The sequence below is a fragment of the Ammospiza nelsoni genome, chromosome 8 (assembly GCF_027579445.1).
Source record: "Ammospiza nelsoni isolate bAmmNel1 chromosome 8, bAmmNel1.pri, whole genome shotgun sequence".
NCBI classification, from domain to species: domain Eukaryota; kingdom Metazoa; phylum Chordata; class Aves; order Passeriformes; family Passerellidae; genus Ammospiza; species Ammospiza nelsoni.
Genome location: NC_080640.1, coordinates 11,896,369 through 11,918,964, shown reverse-complemented (window position 1 = coordinate 11,918,964; position 22,596 = coordinate 11,896,369). Strand labels below are relative to the sequence as shown.

The window sequence follows — 22,596 nt, the reverse complement described above, 5'->3', positions numbered from 1 at the left end:
TAGAAGCAGACAAGTTATGGTAACTTGTCACCTTCAAAGGAAGCTGTGGAGGAATGAATAAGGTGCACATTGGTCTGATAATTCTGTCTTGATTGGAACATAAATTACACAACTCGTGAATCAGCCAAGAAGCTGATTGGAATAGTGCAGGCCCACACAAGGATGGTTTGCACAAGGAAGAAGAAACCACACCTATTTCTGTATAGCAACTGTAGTTCCCTCCATGCCTTGGTTTTATAAAAGGCAGCCACTGAACCAACCAGAGCCTCTTGAGTCACCCCTTGACTCAATGCCCTGAGTCCATGGTTCACACATCACTTGGGAAACTCACTGTGAGTAACCTCAGGCATGAATAAAAGCCTTGCTGGGAACTGATCATCTTTTCTGGGGTGCAGGGAAGTGAATAATGTCAGCATGCAAAAAAACTTTGCTAACTCCATCTCTCAGGTCTCAGGGTACTTCAGTGATCAAGAGTATTGGCTGTTTGTACTCATTAATACAAAGATTGTACAGCTAAGGACTGCCTTTCCTCTCTCCTTCTGGCCTTCTATAGCATTCCACATGGCTTCTCAGTGCAAACAATAAATAACAATAGTTATTATAAATTTATACCTTCATATTATGGAATATTATAGAACATAGCTCCTCAACAGTGCAGGACAAACTGAACTGTACTGGCCCAGAGAGACAGGGCTGGACTGTTCTGCTGGGGCACAGCAACTGGGAGGAAGTTGCTGACTTGGGCTTGCTGCTCTTATTATCACCATGTAGACAGGAGGAGTGGGTCTGTCCAGCAGCTGGAGACAGCTGTGCATCTCTGCAGAGACAAGTTTGTACAGACACCAGGGCCCTGGTGCTCTGCAATACAATTGCCTAATAGTTACTAGCAAGTAGCCCAGTTGAAGGACAGGGGATGGACATGTGCATTATCTGTGTCTGGGGCTGCTCCTGATAATGTAAGTTTTGGGGACAGACAAATCCAAACAAAACACACCTCTCAGAGGCCTCCTTGGCCCCCATGCTGCTTTTTATGCACATCAATGCTCGGGCACATTGCACATCTCAGTACAGGTCAGGCTGTACAGCAGGAGTTGGCTGGCAGAACCAGAAGTTATCACCCATGTCAGACTCACCTCTCACCTCTAATGGCATCAAGGCTGCAATGTAAACAGATCTGTGTGCAAAGGTGACCTGCTGTTATCTCCCCCTCCCTCCAAACCCTACCCCACTGTCCCCATAGAAATTAAGGAGCTATCCCAGCTGTCCAGCACACCACAGCATCTGCCAGGCAACAGGGCTGTGAAGCAGATGAGCCTGATCACTGCCTCTCTGAGGGGTTTCACTGTGAGTTTAAGTGAAGTCATTTGCATCCATAAGATTCTTCTTCCTGGCAGTGCTGGCATGATGAATAATCCCTTTCACTTTGTCCTGTAGGTAAGAGTTGCCTGCAGCACAAGCTGCACACGGCAGCACAGCCAGGAGCTGGCTGAGGCTCTCCTTTGATGCTGGTAGTTATTCCCAATGAGCCCACTGCCCAATCTGCTGGGCCAAAAGGAACCAGTCCTTGACTATTTTACTTACCATACTGTGCAAGTTGCATTCACAGAATCAAATAATTTCCTGTCCCCTGGCTTTTAGAGAACTCCTGCCTGTTTGAAAGTCTACCTGTGAACCCTTAAAAGAGTTTTAGCACCAGTGCCTTTTAGACAAAATCTACGTGCGCTAACCTCACACATTTCAGGGCTGTGACACAGCACATTTGAATCACTGAATATCTGAATATCAAACATTTCAGGCAGACAGCAAAGGGACACAACCAGTGTGTGATGACCTGGCTGTGGTGCTGCCAACACACACAGTGGAGAAAAGTCAAAGCAAGCAGTTTACAAAAAACTGTCACCATGGGAAAAAAAAACCCCAAAAAACAAACCAAAACAAAACCCAAACAAAATATTTTTTTTAAAGTCTCTCTGGCAGCTCCAAAGAAAATAAGGTATGGTTTGTGAACAGCTCACCAGCTCACCCATGATTGAAATTTCAAGCAATTAGTATTTCAAGCAAATAATTCTACCAGTTCTACCTGTGCCAGTCCAAAGCCTTCAAGTTTAAGCACCCTTACAAAAAGCAACACAGGGAGAATTTCAGTGCAAACTGCATACAGGACAAAAGCTGGAGACAAAAGCTGGACAAAAACTCTGCTTATCTTGGAGATCTGCCTCAGAAAATTATGGGTGTTGGCAAATAAGCATGTTTTCTGTCTGCAGTCTTAACAGAAAATTCAAGGCACACACTGGCAAAAAAAATCCTGATGAAAAATTTCAGGTAGGCTAAGCTACAGTTTGTAGCAACTCACCTCCTATATAGAGAGACAGATCCTTGTTAGCAGGAAGGCAAATGCAGGGGACAGTGTCTGAAGGGTCTCTGAGAACAGTTTTCTTTTGCTTTCCCCTTTTCCAATCCCATACATTCCTGCCCTGCAAGTCCTTTTCCCTGCTAAGTTTCAAACAGTAATTTTGGGATCAAGGATTATTTCATAATCCAGGAATCTCTGAGAATGGAAGTGCTACTGATGCTGTGACACTCAGGTGAGTTTGTGCATAGAACATCTCCTGGAAGTACCTGGGCACTGAGAAGAAATGAAACACAAGATTGTGCTTAAAGCCCACAGCTCATACCCAGTGCAAGGAACCTGGCCAAGCACTTGGGACCACTGCTGGGGAAAGCACCGGGCCTGCTGCTGCAGGGACAGCTGAACTGCAACCTTAGTCTAAAATCTGTGACAAAATGGAAATAAAAACACACTTGATTTTTTGTGGAGAACTGAGAGAAGGTCATCCCAATGGTGAATACAGTCACTTGGGACATGCAAACATGTACTGTACAGTGATTTAAACCTGTGATTTTTGCACTGTTTTCTTCAACCCTGTGATAAGACAGTCTGTCCTGAGCTGAAGGGGCTTTGATGAAATGCTTCCTTTAAAATAATGAGGTTTTTGAGGAAATTGTGAAGCTTAGGTCCAAAGTTTCTGAGGGGGGAAAAAAAAGGGGGGCTGTACAAACATGTTAGAACCTATGTTCTCTGTATATCCTGAGTTTTGGCTACCCCCCGTGAAAAAGACTGAGGCCATTCAGCAAATTTCCTGAGTCAGACTTTGAATAGGAGGCTGCAGAGTTCTACAAGACTTCTGTTCAGAGATGGGCTCCAACACCATCATCCTTCTTCTTTGCTAGGAAGGCACTTCCTGTGATTAGGCTCTCAAGCATTTCAGGGTGGTGCTCACTTTTCACTGCCAAGGTAAACAACAGAATGAAAAGTCCCTGCTGGGCTACTACAGTGTTCCCTCTAAGGGAACATGCTCTGCTTATTGCCACTGATCATTATGGATTCATCATGGATTGGAATTTATCACAGCACAGACTGGTGTTATAATTAGGGATGGGCATTTCAGCTCACACCAGCTTTTTGTTCTCCTGGGTTCTTCACAATCATAAATCAATTTCCAAACATATGCTTATCTGAGTATTGCAAAACAGTGTTAAATAAAGAGCTTTGTTTCCATTAGTATAAAGCTGGATTGGGCATGTTCCTGTTGCATTTGTTTAGATCTGGATTAATAACACACAATAAAAGGGCATTCTGGATCTGATTTTGGTTCCAAAGGTGACATAGCACTTGTTATAATTGCTCATGGCAAGAAAGTGTGTGAAATTGCTTTTACTCCTATTTCTACTGCTATTTATTAGTTGAACTGGTCCTCAGAAAACTTGAATCCTTCTTGGCTGCTGTCATGCTGCACCTGCTTTTCCTGGGGCACACAGGCTCAAGCTGCCATGTGCAGGCTTGCAAAGCCCCAATTTAAATGGCACTCCTTTATTAGAGGATACATTCCAGAGGCATAAAATATTATTATCCAATACACATGACTAGAAGACTGCTGATCTCCTGCAGGACTGCAAGCACAAGATGGGACATGAGACCGGGCAAAAGCGCTCTCCAGAGCACACCTCACGTGGCAGCTGGAAGCTTTGGATGTGTTGTCAGTACTGAGGCTGAGACCCTCCTCTCTCAAAATGCAAAAATTCCTGAAGTAAAGAATGAGTCAATCTCATTGACACAGTAGCTCTCACTTCAGTTGTCTCTTCTGTGGAAACATTCTCCTACATTGTAGAAATTATGTTTCCAACACTTTTCTACTCTTCCAGTCTTCAGGAATTTCTCAGTATCCTCCTCAAGACAGAGATATTAACAGTCCTCTTTCTACTTATTTCACAGATTTTCCTCGTCTTCTCTTTTTAGCAAATAGTTATGGGAATTTATATTAATTCCTAGGTTTTGTGGTCATAGGAGAGAAGTTGTTATTTCAATTCCCATTGAAACAGAGATGTGTGAGGTTTTCAAATTTAGTACTTCAACTGAGCCTCTATTTCCACAGGGAAGCTATAGGTGTCTTCACTAGAACATGCTTCTGTCTTGACTTGTTGGTTCAATTGGCTGTTTACAAAGAGACTCCTTTATATGATATTTGCACAAAGCAGTGTTCTTTTTCCAATTGGTCATTGAAAAAGTTTGGAGAGAGTAAAATGTCTGTAGTGTGCTGCCTGCTCCCTGATGGTTATGCTGGAGATAACACACACCTTTGCTGTGTTCATGAGGAAGCTGGCACAGACTGAAACTGGAATCCTTTTTTTATCTAGACTGGGATTATTTTTTACAATCTTGGCCAGAAGGTGCAAGGTCTTTCTTGCTCAAATTCTGCTGTTAAATATAGATTTTTATAAATAGTAATTATTTATCTCTTTCACAGTGCCTTTCACCCATATCTTGTGTTAAAATTATAGCATTTGTGGACTTGCTTCTATTTTGACACACAGCACTTCAACAATCTCAAGTTTCTCATCTACACGCGTGATCCTGGCACAGAATTCCTGACCATACAAATGTCCCCACAGAAAAGAACAGACCAGATCCACAGAGAACAGTCACAACACAGACTCAATACTTCTCTTCAGAAACCATTTGGAAAAATAACAGATACAAGGATTAAAATAAGCCAGACTTCACATTTTCTTTTTTGCCTTGACTCTGAGTCAGTTAAGAACAGACAATTGTAAAAGTGGGAAACTGTGGCTGGAGTCACAATGCAGTTAGAGACACACCATTTATCAATAGTTAGAATAAGAATAAATATTTGAGCAATATTACAGAAGCAAAAAGTTATGCCTTACAGCTCATTAACAAGTATTTTCCAATATTTTATGATCTCTCACTGTTCTTAAATCTAGGACAATCTTTTAGATTGCAGCTTTCTTCTCATGTGGGTTTAAAGCAGTTTTCAGCACCATTCATGGTTATTTTGTTTATGCTCCCATTCTCTCAGAATGGGAAACTTACCAAGTTTCTCACTTTTCATTAGAGATCATGCTTCTGCAAGCAAACCTCTAGCCAGTCACACCTTTGCCATACAAACCACAAGTGATATGCTAATTCCAACCCAAAAATGTCTGTTCAAGAACAAACAAAAAGGAGATTTTTGACCCAGAAGAGAATAGATGAGTGTGAGCCCTCTCACATTACTTCCTTCTGCCTTGTAAGAACAGAGGTAGAATTCTAGAATCACAGAATGGTTTGGGTTGGAAGAGACCCTAAAGACCATCTAGTTCCAGCCCCCTGCCATGGGCAGAGACCCCTCCCACTAGACCAGGCTGCTCAGAACCCCATCCACCCTGGCCCTGAACACTTCCAGGGATGGGGCACCCACAACTTCTCTGGGCAACCTGTGCCAGTGCTTCAACACCACCACAGTAACAAATTTCTTCCAAACATCTGATCTAAGTCTGCCCTCTTTCAGTTGGAAGCCATTCAGCTCCTGTCCTGTCACTATCTATGCTTGTCATAAGTCCCTCCCCAGCTCCCTTATGGGCTCCCTTCAGGTACTGGAGTGCCATCATTAAGTCACCTCACAGCCTTATATTCTCGAGCATGCAGTCTCTGGAATATCTGCCTATGTCTGCTGGTGTAGCAGTAATAAAAAGAGTAGTAATAATAACATAATGATAAGACCTAATATTATTTTTTTAGAAATCATGCAGCTCCTTCATGCATGGCAGTCTTACAGTCAGCTCACGTGTAGTAGGAACTCAGACAATCCTAAGTTGCTCATCAATCACAATTCATTTAATTGAGCAGTCACCCTTTGCCATGAATAAAACAACAATGTTAAGACGACAACTGTAGGACCAGCTCTCCAATATGCCAGAGCTTATGGAGATCTTTTTTCTTTTCACCAAGACTCATTTTTGTGCAGTTAGGCAGGAACACTTCTTCATTTTCCCTCCCGAATTCTTTCACTCATTTCTCTTGATGATCCCAAGCAAGCTGAGGGTCACTCTGCCTTGCACAAGGGGGATTTTCCTGGAATAGCTCACTATTTTTGCTAAACAAGTATTACATTTTGCTAAACTAGTATTACAATTTCAGTTGCAATGAGCAAAACAAAAAATATATAAACAAGGAATATTCAGAGAAAACACAATGAGCAGCAGCTGGCTTTACTGGGAAAGGCTCTACATAATTTGGTCCCCAAGCTGCAAGTGACACTTTTACTCCTTGCTCTCCTCAGTCAGGGACAGCAGTGGTTCAATCACTCCTTCATACAACTTCACCTGTAAGACGATCTCAATTTACAAACCAGCTTTTCTCCAGTACCAAGAAGGTATTTAAAATCAAAAGTAAAAGGATGAAAGATGGCATGATGGCAAACACACTGTGTTCCAGCTGCTCAGCTGGAAAGGCAGAACCCTGGTGAAAAAGGAAGCTTTCCTGTCCAGGACTTGATCACTGACTTCAGACTAGCAGATTATTTTTTGTAAATAGTTCTGAGGAAAACATTTGGAAGTGAACACTCAAAACTTGGATCCAAGCTATTTAAGTTGCCTCCACTTCCAGTTTCTGGCACGTTTTCTGACTTGGCTCCGAACCTTTTGACTGTGCCCATCTCTATTTTCATGTCTCTGCTTGAAAAATCCTGTTTCTTATCCAAAGCACTAAAGTATTGCCTTTTCCAAAAGCCAGGTCTGTTGTTTGTCACTTCTTCTCAGCAAGATGACTGGCTGGAAACTTAGTTGTTACTCAAACTTTTCATTTCACGGCCATTCAGATTCTCATTAATTTGCTTCCATCAGAAATTTGTCTTGTGAGACCTGTGATAACACACAGCTTTTTCTTATTAAAATCAAGGCGTTCTGGGCTCATCCTCACTCCATATGTTGTGTATTTCAGACATTCCTGCTGGCATGGAGCCTTTTGGGTATTTTTATTGTTATCACAGGGTTGCCAGATGCATGGTATGGTGGCTGCTTTCCTTACTCAGTGCCTGCAAAGGTGCTTTTTGGATTCTAATTTAATAATATCCATTATTAAAGTAGTCAGCTGAAGGCTTTGTAACTACAACTCCTAAAGGTGTTTTGAGTTTTCAGCATAAATTAAAGAGTTCAGAACTAAATATTTACACCTCCTCCCCAAATATTAAAATTTGTATTAAGAAATCATTCTGTTAGGCACAACGGCAATATAAAGCTAATGGATAAAACACAGCATAGGTGGTGATCTGAAGTACCCTCACTAACAAGTGCTTGTCTTTTTTGGAGTTCAGTACACTGACTTCACTGAAGCCATTTCATTTTGAAAGATGAGGCCAAATAAGAGCACTGATCCACTGTTCCCACTTCAGTCAGAACAGCATTTGTCTAAGCCTACAAAGAAGAACACTGTGAGAGTCTTATACATTTACTTTGAGGATACATGTGAAATTTTAAGCACATAAAATCACACAACAGTGGAAGTTAAGGATGAAAAGGCCTTCAATTAGGTTTCTTGTCCATCTCTGTCCAAAGCCTACCTCCATGTTAATTATTCCTCACAAATTGTTACTTAAAACTTTTAAAATTTTCCATTAGGTTTCAGAGCCTCTGATGTGATCTGCTCTGTAACTCCCATACTTGCTGTCAGAAAATGTCTTGAAGTTCCAAACAAGTATCTTGAGCTAACAATCACTTCCTTTCTTCCCTTTTCAGTGTAACTCATCTCCTTTCTTGCTGTCACCTTTTAGGTATTTGAATGCTGTTGTCACATATGCCATGAGAGTTTTCAACACAAAACTAAGATTCTCCTGTTCCTGCAGCTTTCCTCAGACATTGTTTCCCAGACCTCCCACCATTGGGAACTACCTCCAGCCTTCACAGGGAGTACCCATGAAAGCTACACACATTTTAAGTACTGGTCTGAGCTGGGGACTTAATTTTTAGTGTTCCCAAGGCTGTCAAACACATGCTGGTCTGGTTCAATTGCATGACATTTCAGTTAATTACTGTTTTGATGATAAATCTGGCAGTTTTGCAAATGACTAAAATTGTAACTGCAGGTAAAAATTCCCCTATTTTGCTAATGAAGGACAAGCAGTGCCAAACTGTTGTGAACCATATCTACCTAACCAGCAGGCAGTGTTTAATGCTTGTAAGGTATTTCCTTAAGAGGGTAGGCATGCACAGGGTGTATTGGACACTGGTATTCTTAAAATGTCTGGAACCAAATTCATCTGCTAATAAGCAGCCATGCCCAATACCTAGTGCACAGTGAGACACTGATACACACACATATCCTCATCCATGAGGAGGTTTAATCCCCTCCATCTGAGTACCCAAAAGCAGCAGAACAGCATCTGTGGCACCTGACACATGCCAAGTGTATGCAATCAAGCAAAACATAAAGAAATCAACAAGCCAATACATGTGCATAAAATATTATAATGAAAACTCAGGCAGACAGAGAACAAGTGGGAATAAGATGGAATGGAAACAGAGACTAAGCAACGGCCAGAGTCAAGAGCAATTAGCTCACAGGTGGGAGGGCACTGAACCATGGCTGGGCTGGTGTTAAAGGGGCTATTAGAATTACATGCTCCTACTTCTGTTCTGTTTACTTAACTGTAGCTATTTCCAGTGTCAGCAGAATCCTCCAGCTTTTCCTAAAACTAATGCATAGTGTTTGCACAATGAATGAAAACAAACCAGTAAAAAAAGACCAGCATCTAGAACCAATAGAAGTCAAGCACACAATTAGAAATCTATAGCTCCCAACACAAAAACAACTTAGTAATAAGCAAATGTATGATCTAACACAAGACAACTGCTTGTTGTGCATTGTGTGAATGTGCAATATTCATAGAATATGTCTGTGTCAAGTATTCAGGAACTGTCAGGGACAAATGCTAACAGTATTTTAAAGAATTAGGAAGAATATACTAAGAGTGTTCCTTCAATGAATTTTTTTTAATACTTTACTTAGGATCTCCATTTTGTAAAATCAGTGGAAAAACACACTCAACATTCCTTTGTGGAATATATCCTAAAGATACTCTGAACACACACCCATCATTTCATGAAAACCTTCCTGATCTGGTAACCACCCCTTGGGATTCCTCCACCTAAGCTGATGAATTCACACTTTAATTACCTACAGCACCAGTTTGAACATGGCTGTGGGACATAATTGTAAAGGGAATCTTGGAGTACAGCTGCATTAATTCTAGTAATGGCTTTAACAGACCAAAACACTGAAGAAGACTACATCTCCTACACAGCTGCTTCCAGAAAAAAGCACTTGAGCATTCAATCTTACCTCACTTTACTTATCTTTCTTCTGCCCAGATTATGCAGATGAACAAAATTCTTACAAATCAATTAAATGAAATTAGTTGTTGATATAAAATCATCAATTCCCATGAAATCACCTAAGCTAAAGATGAAACTGGCCCATGTGGTTCTGCCATTTAAAAACGAATGCAGCAATAATTAACAGCTGCAATAGAGTTTGTCATGGTAACCTCAGAATGTGAGGTTTGATCCTCCACATCTGGATGGTAAATCATTGCTATTTCTCCATCATATCTGTGGGGATGGCTCTCACACATAGGTTTACTTAATAAAGTAAATACTTCTTTGTAAGGAATATGTATGAGCCACATCTTTTTTATTTTGTTCTTCCTCCCTGGTATTGCTCCCATCCTCCTGGTAACACACCCAAGTTATAAAAGTGCATCACTGAATGACTTCACCTCTCTGGCCTGCTCCTGAGGCTTGGCAACATGCATGGCAATCAATCTTTGGTGGACTAGAATTTTTATTAAAAGGAAAACTTATTGATTATTTAGCTTCTTGAGGTTCTTTCAGCCTCTCCACTGCCTGGTAGACTCTTCAGAGTGCTGTACCTCAGGCTGGCTGTCTGGTGTCAAAATCAGACCACAGGTTTGACTGTGAAAAATCTAGAATAAAGAGGCTGGCAGAGCTGATGGAGATCTGGCTGCAGCACTGAGCAGAAAGGGTAATTTCTTCATTTACAGTTTTCCTGCCAGTGCTATGTAGGGACCCTGCCAGCATAAGCTTGCAGCATCTCTCTCAGTGTTGGCTTTTGAGATGTATTTGTACTTCTTGCCTGCAAGATGTACCCATGTTTATCTGAGAAGTTGGATACAGGTAAGGAGCACTATTTATTTGTACTAAATGGAACCCAAAACTCCTTGAGAAGGTAAAACACCAAGACCTTTCAGTAACAGATACTGGCACAATTATTCTCTCCAGGGAAGAGACCCTCCTCTGTTGTCATCTTACTGCAGGGGTCCCATACTGTTGTCTCCTTATCACAAAAATTTCACACCTGCTGGGTATTTCTCATGGGCATTTCCTCAGAGCCCTGACTCTCTCTTCTTCACAAAGCAGCCAAGTGACTCCAATTCCCCTCTCAACCAGCCAAACCCACTCTTTTATAGCATCTTCTTCTCATTGGTTACAGCTGTGGCCTGGTAAAGTCAGGCCTGTTCCTAATCTTTGATAATTGGCCCAGCTGCAACTCCTTAGGGGAAAGATTACTTTCTACACTATCTGTATTTTTTTATATCCTATCCCTCTACACTGCTCTCATTGTACTTTCTCAGCTCTATCTATTGCCCTTTGTTTGTTTTTGCTTTGTTTTTCCTGTTGTGTTGTTAAACAGATCTTTTGAAAATCAGCAGTTACAGCTAGGCACATGAACTGGTTAGGCAAAGCAGAAGTAGCTCTTGCAGTGTAGTGGTATTTGGGAGAAAACCTTAGGACTAGGAAGTGTTAAGCCAGAGAGTTTCACAGCTTCTAGGCTTGAGTTTACATAGTTAGAATCCTGCTTTAAGGAGAAAAAGTCTGACCCAGAATTCCTCAGTGAGATGGAAAAGAAGCATGTCACCAAACAGAGCAAACTGTAGGGAGGAGATGATGATATCCATGATTAATCTTTGCACCCACATGTCACACATGATTAAGTAGTGTACACCCATATGTGCACTGTTGATCCTAGAAAAATGAATCCCACATAAGACTTCATATCCAGACATAATGTGAACAGCTTCAAGACTATCCATGCCCAGTTTCACAGTCTCAAGAACAGGCAGGATGCACACCATGTAAAATTTAAGAGTGGTCTATCTGCTCATCTAAATCCTGAGGAGCCTTTCAAGAGAAAACTTGTCAGGGCATACCCATGTGCTGAGTTACCACCATGCATTTAACAGTGATGAAATTGCTTATTCTGGCATATGTTACCCATGAAATGCTTGGAATTAACTCAAGGAAATGCACTGAACTTTAAAGCATCAAAACCAGAATAACTCTTTCAGCATCAAAACCAGAATAACTCTTTCAGCTGTGAATGAACTGCAAGATTTCTCATTTCAGGAGTGTCACATAATATGGTATGGCATGGCTGTCATCAAAGAGGCTGGTGACAAAGAGAGCTTGTTCAGTGTCTGTTGATGTGTGTGGTGGAGGTTACTGCAGCCAGGACACAGACTTGAAGTTACCTGAGTTACTGAAGGGAAAACTTCCCATCAGTTAAATCAGGTGGCATTCCCTAGCTTGGTTCATTCAGCATCAGTTCAGTGCTCCTGCACTCCAGTTAAGACAAATGCTCTTCACCCAAAATACAGTTGTGTTCATGTGTTGAGAGGGAGACTGGTGGCTGTCCCACACAGGGTGAAACACACTCATGAGGCAGCTGCAATTCCAGTATCCTCAGCACCACATGAAATAACACCATTAGCTGACTCCATATGCTACACACACTTTCACTAAAGCTCCATCAGGACAGCAGAATCTGCTTCCCTTCAGGTCAGCAGGAACTTTCTCAATGACTGCAAATGTCACAAGGGCTAAGCTGCCTCTCCACAGGAAGACAACACAACAGTAGAAATAATATAACAGTAGTCACTTGAGCCCACAGAGGTTGTAAGAAAATATTACACACTCATCAGTAAAGCTTTCTGTATACTTTCTGTACACTTCTGTGTAGAGAAAGAGATTTAAAACACCATTATTTCAGATAGGAATATTAACTGAATTTGCACTGAAATTGCTTAGAAAAGCAATACAGGTCATAAACACTGAAAAATTTATTTTTTAAAAGCCATGAGTAGCATAAACAGTGTGTTTCACTCAAGAAAAAGGCAGAAGTCAAAGAAGCTTCGCTGCCCATTTTACTTGCTAAAGGAAATGGCACTGAAAATTATATTATCTTCCCTTCAGCTGAGTATTTTGAGAGAAGGGGTGATAAAGAGTATTTATTGAGTTCCTATTGGTTTTGAGTATCTTAAGTCTTTTGAATTTTAAGAATTTGCCTCAACCTTTACATTAAAAAGTGACAGTTTCATACCTGTTCACAAATTTTGATGAATTTCCAGCCTCACAATTCTGAGGCAGCTGTCCTTAGACATGTTATTTGGTTTGCATAAATATTCCACAGACATATCCCCCATCTCACAACAATCATGCACACTTGAAACATTACATTGATCATTAACTGTATGGCAACCAGGGGAGAGCTTTAAGCCAGCTCTCACTCACTTGTGAGCCTGATTTGCCACATAAGGTGGTGGTAGAGCCCAAAACCACTGCCACATGGAAACCTCAGCCCTCTAGATATGACTTGATTCTCAGCAGTGTAAGAGATGGAAAACTGCCACAAGCACTTTAATATTTCATCCTCAGGAAAAGACTTCTAAAATTTTACTCTATAAGGCTTTCTCTAGCCTCAGGTAAATGATCTAATTAATTTCCAGGGAGGAAGTGTATTTTTAAACCTTGCCTGCTGATGCTGCAGTTTGGTAGGGTGTGCTCGGTAGAATGGTTATTCTAAAACAAAAAAATAACCAGTGGTGCTGCTGAGGTGATGACAAACACCAGTCACTCATGTCTGCACTCAGAGCAACAGGGAAACCCCCAGAAGCTCAGGAAATAGAAGTCTCCATCTCTGCTTACACACTCACTGGATAACTTGTTTGGTACACCAGTTTAATCCACTGGGTTCCACCAAGGCCTCCAAACTACAGGTAACTGCTCAGAGCAGCTTGTCTGCACTTGCAAATAAACCACGTTCACTTTTCCAGCTTCACCAATTCCAGCAGCACAGATAAATGTGAGCAACCCAAGAGTTATGTGCACACAGCACAGAGTGAGCTCTTACAGCAGGTATGTGAGAAAATGAAACAACTCTTCAAGCTCTGCTACAATTCAAATACTCTTAACACAAAAATGTACTCAGCCAATCAGAGACGGCAAAAGCTGTACTGGGGACTAGTTTGGGCAAGGGCTTAGATTCTAAAGGCTTGAATTTTCTTAAAATAATGATCAACCAGTTCTCCAGCAAAGACAACACTGTTTATTGTTTCCTTCGTCTCCTACTGTCTCATAAAGACTTCACACTGCAATCTTTGACTCGTTATGTCAGAGAAAATCCCACAGGCACAGAAATAAGAGACAATCATATGCTGACCCCTTTTATCAGCCCTGTGCCTCACCCACTTGGTTACTCACAGGCAGCAGTGAGAACTACACTGCTCATCTCACCTGGCTCCTACATTATCTTTGGTAATGGCAAATTGCAGTGCCCCTCAGCTACAATAAATCCAGGCACTTTTTCTTTTCAAGACAGCTACCTCAAAAATTGCAAGCCACAGATGTAAAGCAGACAAGGCAAAAAAATTTTACTTTTGGTTTAGCTTATGCTGATGTCATTCTAGAGACTTCACTTTTAGTTACTGGACATTTGCACCATTATGAGAGCAGAATCCATCTCCCAAGGACAGGTTTTGTTATAGTAAACTGGTTTTACTCCAGCTGGACTAAAAAGTCCTTCCCTTGGTATATTTACATGGCTATAAGCAAGTCAGAACATCTTTCAGAGATGTGAATTGCAGCCAGCAAAACCACAGCCCTAGGCTGATGCAGAAGTGGGTAGGGTTTTAAAACTTTCTGCAGCAGTTAGTGGTTAGGCACATGAAAGCACCCCACCCTCCTGCCCCAGGCAAGAGGGAATATGCAGACAGTGCAGAGTGTGCCTCATGCATCAGGATACATCACTTGGCTTTAAACAAGATCAACAGATTTCAGAAAATGAGAGAAGGAGTAACACATTTGTGCCTTAAGACATGTTCACTAACATCCCAGATACTCAGTGGCAATGTTTAGGGGGAAAAGGCCTGGTTGGTGTGCCCAGCAAACAGTCAAATGGAAGTCTTGTGATGCTCCTGACACCCTGGAAGAGAAGGACCCATAAAGCACAAACTGGAGTTTCTAAACTCAAAGCCAGTATCCTTTACTATTACCTTCCATTTTGCCTTTGCTACTACAGATGATGCCCTTAGGGGAACTAAAACATGTCATTGTCCTGAGAACACTGATGTGTCAGCCCCAGAGCTCTCCTGCTACCACAAGGTAATTGAGAGGGTACATAGGTAATATCTTTCAACTGTGCAGCCAAACTGGTGTACACTGGGAAGAAAAAATAATCTGATCACTAAAATGTGAACACAGAAATATCAAAGAAAATAAAACCAAGGAGCACATTTTCCTTTTGGTTCCTTGAGGAAACTAATTTCTCTGAAGGGAAGTGGTATGTTCAGCAAATAGTGATCAATAATTTTATTGCCCAGTGCACAATTTCCTACACTTTTTTCAATTATTTTGCTTACCTCAAACTATTCTGTCACAAGAGGAATCAAAGAAATCAAACAATAGCATTACAGTGCTTAATAAAGACTGTATTGCAATGAATGTTCTTCTGTGTGCACACTGGTGATCTTAGCTGAACAGCATAAGAAACACCCTGCAGAGTGCCATAAACATGCCAGAATCAATGACACATGGATAATCTGTTTTTCCCAAGACAAACAGATGAGCAGTTTTTGAGAGGAAGGTTTCAGTCTAACTCTGGTTTGCCAATTGAAGAAAACACAATATCCATCACTGTTGTGTTTCTGCAATAGAAATACTGGATAGTGCCTGATGGCACTCCAGTTCCCAGCTCTGTCAGGGGCTTCCAGCCAAGTGCTGGGTGAGCCATGTTTGTGCACTACTGTGTAAATGGAGGTAAATGGAGTAAACACAACTAAACACTTAATACCAACCTGAACAAGACCTTTTCCTAGAGTCACTGCCCATCAGTGAATACTGATGACAATATTTCCTTTCCTCTACTCTAGATGTAGCACACTGAACTCACACACCCAACGTGTGGCACCATCTCTCTGTACTCCAGTCCCAAACATCTGTCATCTCACTGGGGTGGGGCATTCGGGCGTTGCTCTCATTAAGGGCAATGATAATGCACAGGATGACTTCTTTAGGTGTTATGTTCCTGTGAAATCTTACTGCAATCTCACCTGGCAAATGATCTAAAATCTCAAACTTGCTGTTTTTCTTGTGCAACTCATCTGTTAGCATGTCTGTACAACAAAGCATGAGTAATTTAAAGTAGGGACCATCCTTGAGATTGAAGGAAATACCCTGTGAGCTTGGAGACATGCCACCACAAAGCTCCAGAGTATCTGAGATCCAGCCTTCTTGATAAATTTGCAGCAGAAGTTCGATTAGCACTTTTGCTGTTGTGCTCAGGAGTCCATTTTTAACATATTTAAAAATTAAAAAATTATTATATTAAATTAAAGGTTTAAAAAAACAAACTCAAAACCCAGAAAAGAGGCAGATTTAAAAAATAGTTCCAAACTGCCTCAACACTTGGGGTATTGTTCAATGGGGATTATTTGCTAGGTGGTTACAAAATATAGTACAACACCACATAAGGTAAATTCCCACATTAGCTATTGAGAATATTATTTCTAAATCAATTTCACCCACAGATAAGATCTTATACAAGGTATAACCTTAAGGCCTCCAGTTCTCAGATTTCCCAAAACATGTAGATGGGCTTTGAATACTTTGATACCTTTTACTGTAGGAAAGTATAAGGTTGCTATCATCCCTGTCAAATCCTCTTTGAAGTATGTGAACCTATGAAAACTCATGGTCAAAACCTCAGCAACTGCTAACATGTTATCACACCTACAACACTCAGTGTTTACTCACCTCTCAGCTCAAGACTGTCTCTGGTCTCAATAGAGATAGGAGTTACACAAGGTGAAGAGACAATAGTGTCCTCACCTGTAGCAGTGAAGGAGGAATCAGACAGGAAATCAATGCAGTCCTGACACACAAGCCAAGGGCATGATCCAGGCATGTGGGTGCCTGCATCCCACGTGCAGCTCTCAGCACGGCTGCGTGAGGCATCGAGGCACAGCTCGGGGCCGTTTGGCTGTGGGCAGTGTGGAGGAACCACTGGGACACGACCCCTAAGGGCTGGCAGCTGTTGTTGCTGTGGCTTCCTCAGCTCAACCTGTCGGACCTGACAGCTACAGCTGAAAAACATTTTGTACAAATCAGTTTTGAGGAAAGTAAATGCACATGGGGAAGCCAGGTGTGCAGCTGATGGAAACAGGAAGATCACTCTTGACTTTGAGTGTCAGGGAGCTCTCTAATCCTGAACTGCACAGTGCAGCCACAGCTGGGATTGCTCCTTCTCACGGTCACAATCTCCCTGTTTCGCCAGTCAAATGTCTTCATTACCTCTTCTTTCCCACAATCATAACAGTGCTGCTGAGGTCACACATCTCCCAGTGAGTCCCTCAGCTACACTTTTTCCCCTTATGTGAGGAGACAGTTCCTGGGATAAAGGCTTTTGCAGCTTGAGATGGAGAGCTGTGGTTCCCTTGGCTGTGACAAAAGGGCCTACTGTGCTATCCATGGGGAGGCAGAATCCCCCTCCCTGGCACAGGGACACTTGCAGGGACATTGTCTTATCATCTTCAGCTAGGCCAGAGAAGGTTTAGGTTGCTCACTAGGAGAAATTTCTTCACAGAAATGGTGAGTGGAATTTGAACAGACTGCCCAGGGAGGTCCTGGTCCACCCCAGAAAGCGTTTAAGACTGAACATGGCACTTGGTGCCGTGGTCTAGTTGACATCGTGGAGCTGGGTCATAGGCTGGATTCGATCATCTTAACTTTTCAGCCTGATTCTGTGAGGTGACACCTGACCTTGGCCCAGACGCCAGCCATGAATGGCGGGCCCATGCTGGCCTAAGAGACACAGCACCCCCTGGCATGCTCAGACAGAAAAGGAAAGTCTACGAGGCCTCAGGGGATGCTCCGCGTTTCTCACTCGCGGGACCGGGATCAGGACCGGGACGAGGACCGGGAGAAGAATCACGACGCCCCTCAGGCTCCGCGCCCGCCCCTCAGCCCCACAGCGCCTCCCGCCGCGCGCAGGCGCGAACAGCCGGCGCCGCCCGGGCACGCGCAGTGCGCAGGCGCGGGGCCGCCCCGGCTCGGCCGCGGGAGGTTGAAGCGCTGAGGGGAGCGGGGGACGGGAGGGCGGTTCCGCCGCGTTGTTTCCCCTTTCTCCCCGGTCCTTTGGGGTTTGTGCTCGCCCAGGGGCCTCCCTTCGCTCCCCAGCCCTGCGGCTCGGTGCTGTGGCTGCGTTTTTGGGGTGTAGCACCTCAGAACGAGCTCCACAGGTCTGTGGCCGTGCTTATGGATTCCCCAGGGTTCATCTTGCTTCTCTGCGGGTGGAAAACTAGCAGGGCAAAAGCTTGAGTGTTAATTGTATTGTGTTAATAGAGTGTTAAAAGTATTGAGTGTTAATAGAGCCTTTTGTTGTTGAGACAGTAAAAGGAGTGCGTGCCTTTATATAACGTAGCTATAAGCAGGAAAACAGAGGACAGTTGCAGACGTACCCAAAGTGCAAAAGTCAAGTAAGTATTGAAAAGCAAAACTGTCTTTTCCTCTTCTAACTCAAAATTTCTTTACTTGCTGGACAGAATTTTTTGTGTGATGAACAGCATTACTGGTTGAGAATGCCAAGGATTCTTAGCCGAAGATACAGGAAAAGGATTTTAAGAGTGCAGGAGATCTGTGTGAATATGCTGCCAAGTAACAGCATTAGCAAAGCAGTGGAAAAACTATTAGTTATGGTCATTTAAAGACGAATTTCCATAGAAAGTAAAGGCAGAGAATCGTAGGATTGCTTGGGGGTTTTAAAGCTCTCTCTTAGGCTTAAAATTATTTTGCTCCTTGCAAAGGCTCACAACATATTTGTCATATACAGTATGCATAAGAATGATGTTGCTTTTTCTAGGCTCTTCCTGACAAAAAGAAATAATAGTATTAAACTTTGATTATATTTAATGGATGCTCTGGGCTTCCTGTTTAATTGATAGATAACTAAAATACCCAATTAACTAAACTCCTTACTAAGGTCTGGGTTTTTTTAATCGAGTACCACATGTTCAATTTTGAATAGCTGGGAAGGAATGTTGACTTCTAAGATAAATGAGGACCTCCATCCTTTGGTATCAAGCCAGGAAGACTAGGGTTGCTGGGCTATTAAGGCTCTGGCATACTGAAGCTTTGGCAGTTTTCATCTGTGAAAAGGCAGCCCCTTGTGCCTGCCCTCTGTTGCCTAGTTTTGGTTTGCAGGATTTTATTCTTGAGAGGCTTCTGTCTCAAAACTTGTAATTGCAATTTGCAGGTGAGTGGAGGTATAGCTGTTGATTTTCCAGCTGCATTCTGGTCATTAGTAGGTGGTTCACAATTGCTAAATGAAATTAAACATTGCCAAATTGATTTGAAGTTGGTTCATGCTGGGAGGTGTGACTTAACCATTTTAATTAAGGTGCCTTTCTGAGTGAGCTTGGGATGTTTCCTGTTAATCAAAACGTCCACCTGCGTGAGTAATTACTTTTTTAAGCAGCACCCCCAGAAGGATCAAATGAGAGTGGATTGTTTTCAGAGACCTGGATACCCAATTACATTGTTCTATAGAAAAGATTAATTGTTTATTTTTGTGGACAACAAAAACGTTCCTGGCTCCACAGAGCTTTAGGAGTGAGGGGAAAAATAATATATTAAATGGATAGTAAAGGACTTTATGACATTTAGTAGTGTCATGCATCCTCTCAAAGAAAAGCTGTTCACAAAGCAAAATGCTACTTACACAGGAAACAGTTGTATAACTTATGCAGATGTCCTTTCTGAACATGCCAGTTAGAAAATAAGCCTTAGAATTTAATATTAGAGTTTTTTACTCGTTTCTGCAGCCAAGGTCTCATTATAATCAGGTGACAATGACACCATAATTCATTCTGTCATTTAACAGAGACAGCTATTCATCTCGAGATGGAAGAGTCAGTGCTGGATAAATTGCCATCTTTGTGCAGTACTCCGAAGGATGCTGGGGCACCACCTGCTCCAGGGACCAGTTCAGGGAAACAGGTATGAAAACTTTCTACTTTTCCAATAATATGATTGTTCCTAGTAAAAGGAATGCTTGTGAAATCATCCAGGAGTCAGAAGTCACTGAGATGCTGCTTGCTGGAAGGCTAGAGACAGGCACCTTATACCTGTAGCTGGGAGGCTGTGCAGGTAAGGAAAGTGCCTGGGGTGCTTTGCTGTGAAAATGCAGATGTTTGCTGTGAATACAAAGTGATGCAGCAACATAACCCAATGTCTTACTAATAAATTTAAATATTATATAGGGTGTGTGATGGATTTTTTTGCTTCTTTCTTTGGGATCTTCAGTTTTCTCAGATCCCAATTTTCTGGGTTGCTGTACATGCAGGATGACTTTCTGTGACTCCTGCCTGAGTGGAACAAAGTACAATGATATCAGTTTGTATCTTCTCCATAGTGCTGAGCTCTGCTTTGGTCTTATCCTGGGATGTGAAGTGGTGGTACTGTCACACTCAGCATCCAGATCTATGCAGGACAGGCCTGGTTTGAAAGAATTCCATAACTAATCCCTCACTCCTGTATTTTAGTGCATTTCTATAAATAAAAATGTTAGATTATTAAAAATAGTTATTTTGAAGAACAAAAAATCTTTTTAGATGGTTGTGAAGTATCTTGAAGCATGAACAGGTCAAAACTATACAGGTATTTCTAATATATTCTAGAATACAGAACATACCTCCATTAAACCCTTATCTCCATTAAACTAGGGGGGAAATTGATAGCATATTTCAACTTGGCTAATTTTATACTATATTTCTTTTACACAAACGCTAGATGAGTAAGTTTACCTCACTAGAATATAGGATTTTGTCCAATAAAATGTGTAGCTACACCTTTCCATATCTTGCAGCTGTGTGTGCAAATACATGTGAGAGGAAGAAGTTGATTTTGTTCAAGTTTTTGAAGGCTGTACAGAGAATTAGGAAGTCTAGCTTTAAAATGATAGTTAAATATATTACATATTCTATGTAAATAATAATGATTGCTAAACAGCTATTTGAGATTTGATAAAAATTTAAGAATATTCTAACCACCTGGGTTTTCTGGGTTTATTTATTTTGTTTTTTAGCAAATGAGTGCAGCTCTGAGGGAACGATTAAGGAAAACAAGACGTTCATTTAATGCCAATTTTACAGTGGCAAAGCGGCTCAAAATAGACACAGAAGAAAAAGACACTGCTGGTGCTGCCACTGAGTGCTTGCCAGAGACAAGGGCAGACTGTTCCAGGTTACAAGATGGTTCTGAAAGCCTGGAAGGAAATGGCACTGGACATGCATGTTTCAAAAGTCCCTCACAGGAGAGTGATCCCTGTGGATCAGCAGAGGATTCAGATGTGCTGCAAGTTGATGTTGGTCGGCAGGAGTCCCTTGAAGAGAAAGTAAAGCTGGAGAAACAAGTGCAGGAGAAGGAGGAGCTGCTGCGTAGGCTCAAAATGGTGAAGATGTACAGATCCAAGGTGAGGCAATACTCACTGGTGTTTTACTGTGCTGCTTGTGTATTGTCTCAGTTGAAGGCATTTTATAAGAATATCTGCTGGCAGCAGATGATGACTCTTTTTTGTCTGTTCCAATTTCAGAACAACCTGTGTGAGCTGCAGGCTTTGATAGTGAAGTGGAGGAGCAGCACCCAGCTGATGCTGTATGAGCTGCAGTCGGCCTTTTCTGCAGATGGCACGAAAGTGAGTCTCACTCAGCTCATCGACACCTTTGGGTTAGAAGACCAGTTACTGCACTACAGCAGAACAGAAGAAGATTTTGTAGATGCGTAATCTACAGCTGCAGAGCTTTCTTTGCACAGACACAAAAGCAGAAAAGACTGAATAAATACTGATTGTGTCAGAAGTGTTGGTCAGACAATGGACTTTATGCTTTGGGGTTAGGAGGTTTTCTCCAGAGATACTTGTAAAGCTGTGTGCATACATACAGTAGGCACTGTAAAAGGCATTACTTAATGGAAAAAAAACAAACTGGTGATGTTTTGGAGAATCTGGCTTAATGATTTGGTCAGTGAATTTTTATTTAATAAAAATAAAATTAAGTCATAGTTTAATGGGTAGAAAGCAGTCAATTTTTTTATTAGTCTCTGCATGGTTACTTGTATTGAAATAACCCAAATTTTCAATTCTGTTGATGTTCAGATGGGGATGAGTGCAGTTTGTTTATAGATACACCCATTTTACACGTCTGCCTGGTGCTAATGACAGCATTTTTTGAGTTAAGTGAAGCTAACTGATTTTCATGATGGTAATATTCCAGAGCTGAGATAAGGTGTTTTCACTAGCTTTAACTCCTACTGAGGAAAATGTGTCATAATGCAGTTGCTTTCAGGTTCTGGTCCAGACAGTCTCTGCAGAGCTGCTGTCTCATAAGCATTCTGCCACAGCCTGAGGTAATAGAAGGGAAGGCAAGAAAATTGAAACCAGCTTTCTATTCTACTGCATCTAGAGCCAAGGTGTTTCCACTCTTCAAATAAATAAGAAAAACAAGGCCTTGTTTAATGGGATTGCTTCAAATACAGCATCATAAAGCTGAATAAATCTTTACAATTCCATTTATTCTCCAACAAATGCCTTTTTTGAAAGTTGTTTTTATTTAACTTGAAATTGCTTATTTTTTCATCATGGTACCTTTTGTTTTTTATTTTCCCTAAAATCACTGCTTCTCAAGTGTAACAATACATAAATCTTAATGACTATACAACTCTCCCTGCTAGGAATCTTGTTTTCTTATTGGTTATACCCTGCCTTTTTTGTTTGCAGGTGCTATATCCTGTTACTTTAATAAGGGAGTAATTTCTTAGACAGCTCAAGAGAAAGAAAATCAAAGATCATACAGAACCTTTTAACCATTGGTAAGGCTCATTAGACTTCAGACTGTACCTACAATTTGCTCTTAA

General features: G+C 41.6%; 1 protein-coding gene across 2 annotated transcripts; it reads left to right on the top strand.

The window, feature by feature from the left end:
- Window positions 1–17,802: 17,802 nt before the first annotated feature.
- Window positions 17,803–21,750, top strand: SFR1 (SWI5 dependent homologous recombination repair protein 1). 2 transcript variants are annotated; one of them, XM_059477309.1, is made up of 5 exons: window positions 17,889–17,927; window positions 18,079–18,164; window positions 19,568–19,683; window positions 20,771–21,157; window positions 21,278–21,750. In XM_059477309.1, the coding sequence occupies exons 3-5, from the start codon at window positions 19,588–19,590 to the stop codon at window positions 21,467–21,469; spliced, it is 675 nt and encodes a 224-aa protein (XP_059333292.1). In that variant the 5' UTR covers window positions 17,889–17,927; window positions 18,079–18,164; window positions 19,568–19,587; the 3' UTR covers window positions 21,470–21,750. The 2 variants fall into 2 exon arrangements, with proteins under 2 accessions (XP_059333293.1, XP_059333292.1); XM_059477310.1 differs by lacking the exon at window positions 18,079–18,164 and having other exon boundaries at window positions 17,803–17,927.
- Window positions 21,751–22,596: the final 846 nt, after the last annotated feature.